The following is an 11572-nucleotide window of genomic DNA, read 5'->3' on the forward strand; positions in this document are numbered from 1 at the left end:
AAAAAAAAAAAAAAAAAAAAAAAAAAAAGATGTTACTCTAGACTTAGGTCAATAGAAGATTTTGACAATAAATAGAAAACGGCACATCGTTTCTTTATTTCTTTATTTATTTTTTTAACCATTAAAAACAACTGGGTCTTTCAATTCGAGTGTAACCCAGTTCTTTTTTTAAAATTTTTTTTTTTTAACCATTATGAACTTTATCGTCTTGGTGTTCTTATAAATACTAGAGTTATAATCAGATATTCCAAATGGAATGCTCTTGCAACAACAACAAAAAAAAAAAAAAATGCTTATGAAGAGTCCAGTTGCCATCAAGAAATTGATGGTAGCCATTCCAGTTAAAAATCTAGACTTTTGCTTTACCTTTCCATTGGGCCTAAAATAAGGGACTTTGTCTTATTTCTGAAACCCATATCCACATCAATTTTGGTCTTTCTATTGTACTAATCTACTAGACTACTTGGAGAAAAAGAAAAAGAAATCTAGAACTTAAATAAAATGATCATTTACTGCTATTTATTAGGAGTGGCAATTCGTGTTTGCGTGACAAATTCAATTTTAAAACACATAATAGTTTGAGATAGTATGAGACTCTCACACTCAAGATAATAACAAGCTGTAGATAAACCCAAGACGTTATGATGTTATTATATGTAATTAGAATTCATCTTGTGCACTTACCTCTTTATCTCTTCTCTTCTAGCAATTATCTCTTATCTCTTAGTATCTTACTTTCATTGTAAATCGAATACTTGTATTATTATAAATATCAATACAAACCACCAAGAGTGGTCAGCAATTCAAAGCATTCTTACGTAGAGTTATTTTAGATCTTTTATGGTATCAGAGCATAAACAGACTAATGTCTAAAGCTCAATGGCCGAAGTAGCAATTTCCTCCAATCCTCCTCCTCCTCCCAACTCGCCACCCAACTAGCAGCAACAATCTAGTTTATATGGGTAATGGGTCAATGTTAATTGTTATAACTTATATACTTATATTATATGTTCTCATTATCACGATTCATGATATATGATTTAAATTCAAATTGTTACGTTTTTACTTACCGTAAATTGTGATTATAATGTATAAATTATAAGAAACACATTAGTTACTTAATTATTAATCATTTAATCTAATAGTAATACTCAAACTGTAAGTAATAAATTCATATGATCTAATGGTCGTACACTCATACTTAAAGTTTATAATCATATTATCTCACAATTAATATTAATATTATCTTAGATCTAAGATCATGTGATACATCATATATGTTTTATAAGAATAAAGTATATAATTATAATGTATTGATTAAATAACACAATAACTTATGCAGATATACCATATGACTATATAATGATTAATGATTATGTGATATATACGATTCCAATTTCCAAAGTATAAACTATCTAATTATAATATTTGTATTAAATGACACAATAACTTGTACGGTTGTACTATATGATTATATCATATGATAAAATGATTAATGATAATATCATATATTTCTTATATATATATATATATATATTTCTTATATGTTTTAATATTAATATATACATATATATAATATACATACACACATATGCATAAATAACAAAAAAAATAAAGGTATATAATATATTTGTTATTATTGAGTAAATGAGTAATGTTGATTATATATTGTTATTTGTTACTTAATAAAAAATATACGAGCTGAGCCTAATAAGCGAGGCGAGCCTTATACGAGCTAGCTCATGAGCTTAGCCGAGTCGAGCCGAACTTGTTTCGTTTAATATTCGAGCCAGAATTTGTGTTCACGAAACGCTTCATTTAATATTTGAGTCGAGCACGAGCTTGCTCGCGAGACGCTTCGCTCACTTAACAGCCCTAATTATATGTAATTAGAATTCATCCCCTGCACTTATCTCTTATCTCTTCTATTCTAGCAATTATCTCTTAGTATCTTAGTTTCATTGTAAATCGAATACTTGCATTATTATAAATATCAATACAAACCACTAAGAGTGGTAAGCAATTCAAAGCATTCTTACGTAGAGTTATTTTAGATCTTTTATGTCAAAGCATGTGTATAAGACTATAGAAGTTAACCCTAATCCAACCTATTTAATTAAACAGATCAAATTCCTCAACCCTAACCCTCTAATTTTGTATTGGGTTCATATCGGGTTCATGGGTTATGTTAAAAATTGCCAGTGTTTTGAGTTCGGGTCGTGTCAGTGTCAAGTCATAAATATAAGACTATATATGTCAACATTAACCCAATCAATTTAATTAAACGGGTTAGATTCCTCAACAGTCAACCCTAACCCTTTAATTTTGTATTGAGTTTGTGTTAAGTTCGTGGGTTATGTCAAAAATTGACAACCCTACTCTTTATGGTTCTAAATATATAACTCAAACTTTAATCTCAATATTTTTTTTCCTTCCCTGCTAATATAACAATAATGGAAATTTTTGAATCTCACTCTGTGGAGCGTGGGCTAAGGTAGAAGACTTAGACAATTAATATATATAACTCAAACTTTAATCTCAATATTTTTTTTCCTTCCCTGCTAATATAACAATAGTGGAAATTTTTGAATCTCACTCTGTGGACTGTGGGCTAAGGTAGAAGACTTAGACAATTAATATATATAAAGATGCTGGGCCTAATAGTACTTTATGACAATGGTGAATGGGCCAGCTTTAGTTGACTTGGAGCGCAGATTCCTGAAGGAAAATAGGCAGAAAATTCATGAAGAGAACTTGTACACAAATTGGGATCAATGACTTCATTTTTCCTGGCCAAAAAAGAAAAAAATAAAAATAAAAATACTAGTCAAATGCCTACAACTCCAAATGCCCAAATTTTCTTTCTGCATATTTTCTAGCTATTTTATTATGTATGATTTGGAAATTAGGTAAAGGCTTTAGAGCACCAGTATTATACTAGTCAAATAACCTCAGATTCGACTATCCAAAGCTACAGTATTTTTAAATTTGCTAAAGTTTCTCTTCAAAAGTAGAGAACAACTTCAGCAAAGGCAAAAAAATTTGCCCTTTTTTTTTAAAAAAAATTCTTTCTCTCCCTTGTCATGACCCAGCGTGGGTGCAGGCGCTGTGGCAAGCTTGGCAGCCACGAGCGGTGGGCAACGAGTGGCGTGCTTCAAAGAGACCATCTTCTACGTGGTTTAAGAAAGAGAAAAGAGTGAAATTAGGGTGAATGAGAGAGAGATTTGTAAGAATAAAAAAAATGAATATACACAAAATTAAAAATATTATTTTATTAAATGATAAAAAGATTTATGGGGTAACTTCACTTTAAACTCTTAAATTAGCACAAGAAGACCCTCTCAATGTTCAAAACCTTAATTTCGACCCCTGAATTTTTAATTGCAGTCAATTTGAAGCCATCCACCAGATTTAGCTGCTAACTTCTAACGGCAATACCTAAAACAACCAAAATATCCATGATTTTCATTTTAAAAAAAAAATAAAAGAAAAAGAAAAAAAGACCCATGGGTCACGGCCGTGACCTAGCATGCGTCTACTAATCCACGGTTGGGTCGCAGTTGGGACCCAACGTGGGTCACTGGCCGAGACCCAGCGTGGGTCACGGCCCCGCGGGTCACAAGGCCAGAACTTGAACCCCCTTCTTTTTTTTTTTAAATTTGGAATTAAAGGTAAATTTGAAATTTTATAAAAAGTCGGGGGTATAAACATTATTGTCTTACTTTTAACATTTAAAATCTGAATGAGGAGTTTAAATCGATTGCAATTGAAAGTTCAGGGATTCAAATTGAGAAGTTTTGAACTTTGAGAGGTCTTCTCAAATCGGGTGGTAATTCAGGAGCCTAAAGTGAAGTTGAAAAAACAAAAAAAAAATCATTTTAAAGTCCAGATTTTATTTTGTTTCATCAAACAATGTATATGTTGTTATATTATTTAAAAATTTTAAATCAACATATTTACAATTTGGCAAGGTACACAGTATACACTATTAAATATGTAAGATTTATTTAAAAAAATAAAAAAATTAGCTACTATCCGACTATAAAATAATTTATCTGCATTTCACTTAAAAAAATGGAAAGTAAGTAGCTTAGAAGATGATAATAAATAGATATACTTGCTTGGTTTATGAATGGGAAGTTCTCCAATGTACCTAGTCTTCTAAAGAACCTAACCCCAACCAAACTAATAATGATTCAAAAACAAAAATTAATAAAGGAAATGGTAAAAGATTGGTTAGAGCAACTTATTGATCAAATCAATCAAGGAGGCCGGCCATGGTGATTACTGGTTCCTGGGAATTTTTATTTCTTCCTGGTAGTTTCCTTTATGCTAGATCTTGTTGGTGGTTGTAGAACAAAAATGATAATAATAATGTATTCCTTAGAGATTGAATCAAACTTGTCCACCCCACCATGATCAAAACAAGCTTAAAATATAAGAAAGAAACTTCATAAAGGGAATTTTTATACTATTCCACATGTGCCAACGGATACAAATCTTCAAATCCAAAGAGGTGTACAAGTTCTGGGCACTGAGGCAATAGATCTCAATAATGGTATAAAATTAACCAAGTCTCAAGCTTATTCTCAAAGTTTCTGTACAATATTATTAAAGAAACAGGATACCATGGCGTTAACGTCCTTGCTAGGTTCGCAAGAGTGCTAATTATCGTGTTCATAATTTAGTTAGATGAGCTGCTATCTAAATAATTGGCTATTCTCACAACGAATTAGAGTATTTTCTCCTTGATTTTTGACATTCTCGGCTTGTTAACCAAGCTTTACAGCTGGTCAACTTCCAACATTCATAGAAACGCTAATTATGTCTTCATATCTTAGTTAGATGGGCTGCTATCTCCATATGTTTTAAAAGCATTCCTACATACCACTGTTTTTTCTCTCTTGGTAGTGGGAAAGACCTCCTTGTAATTGCTTTCTTGTCTTGCTTGTTTCCTTTGAATTGTATTCTCATCAATTAAAAAAAAACAAAAAAAAAAAAAAATTAAAAATTCCTTGCTAGGTTAAGGCAAGCATAATTACATTGTGCTCCATAAGAACACTGTGGGCCTGCATGAGCAGCCATGCTTATGAGATAAATTGTGTCACATATAAGAAGTATATCAAAACTTTACAAAATAAAAACAATCAGTCAATAATTAATCAGAGAATGGTGAGATGATTGATTTGTGCAGTCAAGGTTAATTAATATGATCCTTTGATTTGTAGAATCAGGGTTTGGAGATGCAGTTTCCTTAACAATAATTGCAGCAATGGAGCTCTAGAAGGCATATCAAATACCCAGTTGTTCTTTATTTCAATTTTATGTGCTATCTCTTTAATTTCAACATGAATAACAATGGAGAGAATGAAGAACAGAGTAAAGTCAGGTGGAACATCATGCCAAGGCAATGTTTTACAAGAAACAAGCCAACATAGGAACCAAAAAAAAAAAAAAAAAGAAATCTGTCTCTACAAATATATCAAAATGTTATTTTTCGGCTCCCTCTGTTTTGTATCTGCAAAATACTGCCCTGTTCTGATCATATCAATTCTGCTTGAGCTCCTCTTCTACGGCCTCCTCTAGCCAGAACTGAGAATCCTCCATCAACTCAGGGCTCAGTCTGAACATCAAGACACAAAATTCCATCTGATTTAGCGCCCCATCGCCGTCCAAATCACCCTCCTTAACCATGCTCACAAGCTCGTCCTCCTTCAAGTCCTGAAGACCCAGAAGCGCAGAATTCCTCCTCAGGCTCTCCAGAGTGATCACCCCCTTGTCCTTGTCCATCAGCAACTGAAACCCATTACAGAGCTCCCTTATAAGCCCATCGCCACCCAGTTTGTCAGCCATCACCGGCAGCAAGTCCTCAAAAACAGCCCCTTTGCCAATCCCTGCCATTGATGATGAAGACCCTTTTGATTCTTGGGGTTTTAGAGAAAAGAGAGATTGTTGAAAACAGATTTGATGTTGGTTGGAATGAACACACACACACATATATATATATATATATATGGGGGAAGCTAAATGGAATATGGAAAGAGGGGTTAAGAAGGGGTTCTTGGAAGGAACATGCAATAGCTTTTCCAATGAATGACAGCACAGGAACAGGTCGTTTATTGCTGGTCGGCTTTGATCCTGCAAGCCTGCAATTGCCACTCAGTTTCGTAGAAGTTTTGTCAGGGGCATTCATGCCATTTGCCAAAGCTTTATTGGTTTTTGACATGGCCCCAGGATTGCTGTTTCCAAGGGCATAATTGTAATTTTAACTGAACGAATGAAATTGACGGTGCTTGATAAAAATGAGAAAATGATGCTTCAAAGAAATGCATGTGATAATTATATTTTAATTTAATAATAATTTTTTTAGTTATCAATTTAATAAATTGTATTGGAAGTAAAATCCATTTAATAATTATATGTTATAAAAATAAAAATAAAATTATCTTTGCATTTTTATAAAGGGGCAGAGATTTATTTTTTTTATTTTTTTTATTTTTTGATGAACAAATAATAACGGGGTAGAGAATTGGTTTTGAACTTCTAGGATGTTTGAAAGTATATGTGGGTTTCTATGTTGACTTTCCCCAAGTTTGGCCCATGACTTGTTAGAGGAGGTGGGTTTGACCACAAAAGCCTGTATCCACATTGGCTTGGCTCGGTATTAGATAAGATATTAAGAATATTAGTCGTCGAAGGGGTCCAAAGCTGTGCTTGGTCAGACTGGCCCCTTTGGGTTCACTTTCTCGAGAAAAAAGATTTTGGGGTAAAGTTAAAAGAAAAATGGAGGAAGATGCCAATAAGCCTGACAACCCCCATGACGTGTCTTCATTTCGGGCATCTTATATTAGCTAATATTTAATTAAATGATTCAAATTGAGTAAATATAAAGTTTTTTTTTTTTTTTTGGATAAGATTTAATTAAGGTTAAAGGCTAAACTTTAATTCTTGTCTTTCGTTGAAGGTTGTATTTTTTGTATTTTTTGGTAGGCCTTGTATGGAAATTCAGTAGATTAGTTGGATGCACTCTCTAGTCTCTAGTGTGATGGGAAACCAGATAAAACTAAGATAGATAGATAATAATATCATAAAATGAAGAAAGAGATGTGAATGGTGTACACTCGTGTTGGACACGTGTGCCACCCACCGCCCATTTTTTGTCTAGTTTTTTAATGCAAAAAGATGGACAGCGTGATTTCTAACCAGATGGACGGCCGGATTGATTGGGACATTTCATGGGCTACTCGTGAGCAGGTTGACTATTTGATGGGAATTGGATGATTCTAGCGGTCAAACAACGCCCAAACTAAATATTTTTCACACATTCCTCTGTTTTTCTTTGTTCAAACACATTCACTGCCCCATTTTTCCATTTCCCATTCATCATTTTTTTTTCTTCTCCAAATTAAGCATTAGATGTGTGTGAATGTGTTACGGTCCCTATGTCTCACGTCCACATGAATTAAATTTAATTTTGATCATGTGTATATAATCTGATCTTGAATATTCTTCCATTACAAGCCCGTTTTCAAATGATAAATTCTATTCAAAATTTGTATGATCACGATCTCCTTACATAAACTTACGAGGTTGCTGCTGCTTTTATATGTAACCTTCCCCAAAAGTTAACTAGTCAACTTTGGAAACGTCTATGGAAATCAGGAAAGAATGTGCAAGTTGACCAAAATTGACTTTCAACTTTGAAATTTTCTCCTCCCTCTTGTGCGGACATGTTAAAAAAAATTTCAAATTTTCCTTTATTTTTTTTTTCCAGATTGCTTTCTTGAACACATTTTGAACATCCACCATCCTGAATTGCCTTCTCCAGATAAATTGATTTAGATCCCACGTAGATATGGTAGCTTCACCACCCTTTCCGCCTACAAGCTACTTAGCAACCCAACCCCATTTAATCCCCTTTCTTTATGCTCTAGAGTGGACAATTTTTTGGAACATGAAGATCTACCAATTTACCTAAGATTAAATTTGTTAACGTAAAAATTGATCTGGCACTGGCTTTCTACTTGCATACCATATAAAGTTTGGGTATAACTTACTTTTGAAAACTGGCTTACAAGAGAAAGGTGTCAAAATATCTTACATACATATGATTAAGATTGAACTTAATTCATGTGAGACATTAAGATCGTAATATACCACTGATCTGTTGGTAGTCATTTTTCTTTTGGCGGCTCCACTAACTTAGCAGTATTTTAATTCAACCTATAGGTCGTCACCTTCATAACTCGAACCCATGACGTAGTGTTTTGACTCTTCTCCGCACCCTTCTAACGTGCATCGATGCCCTTCTTGATGTTGCAATTAGAGATCATCTCTCTATTTGTACAATTGTAGGTTTAAGCTCCAACATCTCAATCATTTTTGCCAGCAGCCATGTCTCTCCTCCTTGTGAACCGAATCCAGGAGAAGCCTTAGCAGTTCGACTAGCAGTCGCCGCATCCCAAGTCCGTAAAGTCTAAGTTTGTGATTTTGGGAGCATTTTTTTTTTCCCTGAATTTATAGTGATATTTTTTTAAAAAAAAACTTGGGAGCATTTTTGTCATTTTGCGAAAAAAAAAGTGGTATATTATAAATTTTTAGTAATTTGTAAAGAAAGCGAACATTACTTCAATTAAAAGTTTAAGAAAATATTGCAAATTACGTAATAATTTGAGAGCGAAATGGGAGTTTATATGTACTTTTCCCTAACTATTCTCGGTACTAGCAATCCCAAGAATGCCATGCTTGTTTGGTTTAAAATATTTAAAGTGCTTGTTCCAAGTTTATTCAGCTTCTTTTTGGAATAACTATTAGGGCATGTTTGAGATTGCAGTTATGAACTTCAAAAATGCGTTTAATATCCTAAAAGTTCGTTTGAAAAAAAAAAAAAATTTTGTTTGATAAAAAAATTCAAAGCACTTTTGAAGGTCAAAAAACTTAAAAATTATCAAAATACACTTTTGATAAAAGCTTAAAATGAAACTTTTGTCCAAAAGTATTTTTTTATTCAAAAGTTCTATTTTTCAAATGTAATGCCAAACAGGCATTTAGATGTCATATAGAAAGCATATTATATCAAAACATAAAATTAGCGAGTAATGGTTTAGTATGATTAAGTTCAGATTGATTGGGATTGACCCGAATTAATTTAATTTGGCTGCGTTAGAATTCAAAAATTTGACTCATTTGAGGAAATATGTGTGTCAGGATCCTTCGAGAATTAATGGGTCAAACATACGAATTGGAAACGCCAATCCGAATCGACCACTCTACCGAAAAACAAGCACTTTCACTCAAGAAGCGATGCACTATGATTCCTCAACATACAACTACTGAAGCCATTGTTGGGCGATTAATTGGAGCTTCTTCAACTCAGAAGCTCTTAACGATGGATCAATAAGGAGATAGGTAAAAGAACATCAATGGCATCAGTATTTATCTTATTAAATCTTCACTTATTCCCAAAAATATAGGAGATAGGTAAAAGAATTTGAATTACAAAGAAAGTTTTTCCTCAATTACAACAGTATGCACAGCGTACGGCAGGGAATAATATTCCCACAAAATCAGCACATCCGGTAGTTGAGCTCCTCTTCCATGGCCTCCTCAAGCCAGAACTGAGATTCCTCCATCAACTCAGGGCTCAATCTGAACATTAACACACAAAATTCCATCTGATTTAGCGCCCCATCGCCGTCCGAATCACCCTCCTTGACCATGCTCACAAGCTCCTCCTCCTTCAAGTCCTGGAGACCCAGAAGCGCAGAATTCCTCCTCAGGCTCTCCAAAGTGATCACCCCCTTGTCCTTGTCCATCAGCAACTGAAACCCATTACACAGCTCCCTTATAAGCCCATCGCCACCCAGTTTGTCAGCCATCATCGGCAGCATATCCTCAAAAACAGCCCCTTTGCCAATCCCTGCCATTGTTGACGAAGACCCTTTTTGTTGCTTGTGATTTCAGAGAAAAGAGAGGGAATTGAAAACAGATTTGATCGCTGTTGTCAATGGTTGAGGCAAAGGGACTGAATGAACATATATATATATATATACACGGAAAGATGGGATCAGAAGGAAGAGGTTCTTGGAAGGAACACGTAATGGCTGTCGCAATGGATGACAGCACAGGAACAGAGCGTTTATTGCTTGGCTGGCTTTGATTCTGCAAGGATGCAATTGCCTCTGAGTTTCGTAGAAGTTTGTCAGGGGCATTCGTGCCATTTGGCAAATCTTAATGTTTTTGACTGGAACAGAGGGTTGCTTATATCAAGGGCATAATTGTCATTTTCGTTTTGCTTCCTTTCCCATGTCGGCGAATTGGATATATGACGTAATTATTTATTTGAAAAATCAGTAATTTTATATACCTAGGGATGAAAAGACTGTTATCTGCTATCTGTCTAGGCGGTTAACCGGTGATTAGCGGTTAATAATCCTAATGATTGTTAACCACTTTTTAAAAACAAAAACAAAAACGTCATTTTTATTACTGCCTTTAACAACGATTAATTCAGTTAGGGGTTAAGGCGGTTAGCTGTTTCACCCCTACCAATATACTATACTTTCATTTTACCAGTAAGTTGTAGTGTTTAATTCATTTTTAAGCTTTTAATAAAGATTTATGAGTACAGTCACATTAGTCTGGTAGAATATGAGCATAGTATATATTATTATTATTGAAAAATTTAAAAATATGTCAGAATCATATGTTCTAAGAGTAAATATTACATGCTCTATTATATATATATTAAGAATAGATGTGAAAATCACATATCCTATACAATAGGGTATAGGATTTCAAAGGGTACATTGGAACTAGTATGGTTTTTTAAACGGGGTAGAGGGTGTTTTTTTGAAATTACAAGGGTACATTGAAACTGGGAGACTTTTATCATCTCTGCCTTTTTTTGGGCTCCAAAAGCTCTGGTTTGGTCAGAATGGCACCTTAATTTGGGTTTCACTTTCTTGAAAAGATTTTGGGAAAAGTTGCAAGAAATGTGGAGAAAGATGCGACTAAGCCTACAACTCTTTAATCTTTTACTTCATTGCTAAGAAAGTTTGTTGCAATCAAGCATATCTACTTCTTTTGAGGTGGATTTAATTAATTAAAGTTAAACCCTAAACTAAACTTTGATGCTTGTCCTTCCTTGAAGGTTCTATGTTTTTGGTAGCCCCTTTCTATGCAAATTTAGTAGTAATGTTCTAAAAACTCTCCTACTCATGACATGAAACTAAATATACCATTGGAAACTCCTTTTGGGCCACCTACCTAAAGAGAGAATTATAAATATGACGACTGTTTTAAAGACGTTTTTTAAAACAATATTAACACGTCTTTTAAGGTATGTAAAAGTTACATATTTTAAAGAAACGAATCCGTTTAATAAGTTGAATGAGAGAAATTTTTTCTAATTCAATTAAAAGAAAAACTCTGAGCGAGTTAAAAAATGATTTTGACTAAGCCAAAACAAGCAAAGGCTTCCTCCCTAAGTGCATTGAATATCAGAAAAGGCATGCGAACATGTAACTATTCACCATTGAAGCCTCCCCTGCACCAGGCCAAAAAGAAAATC

General features: G+C 33.8%; 2 protein-coding genes across 2 annotated transcripts; both read right to left on the reverse strand.

The window, feature by feature from the left end:
• Window positions 1-5310: 5310 nt before the first annotated feature.
• LOC132182594 (calcium-binding protein PBP1-like) lies at window positions 5311-5903 on the reverse strand (the record flags this gene model as incomplete). Its single annotated transcript, XM_059595883.1, is given in 1 exon segment — window positions 5311-5903. A coding segment is annotated over 1 exon segment (354 nt). The 3' UTR covers window positions 5311-5547.
• A 3510-nt stretch (window positions 5904-9413) lies between these two features.
• On the reverse strand, window positions 9414-10134 carry LOC132182697 (calcium-binding protein KRP1-like). The gene has a single exon (XM_059596014.1). It carries the CDS (start codon window positions 9924-9926, stop codon window positions 9567-9569), a length of 360 nt encoding a protein of 119 aa, XP_059451997.1. The 5' UTR covers window positions 9927-10134; the 3' UTR covers window positions 9414-9566.
• Between the last annotated feature and the right edge of the window lie 1438 nt (window positions 10135-11572).

The sequence above is a fragment of the Corylus avellana genome, chromosome ca5 (genome assembly GCF_901000735.1).
Source record: "Corylus avellana chromosome ca5, CavTom2PMs-1.0".
NCBI lineage: Eukaryota > Viridiplantae > Streptophyta > Magnoliopsida > Fagales > Betulaceae > Corylus > Corylus avellana.

What these genes read in the sequence shown, in the direction of transcription:
- LOC132182697 (XM_059596014.1), bottom strand. Translation starts at nt 9,926, where the DNA reads ATGGCAGGGATTGGCAAAGGGGCTGTTTTTGAGGATATGCTGCCGATG.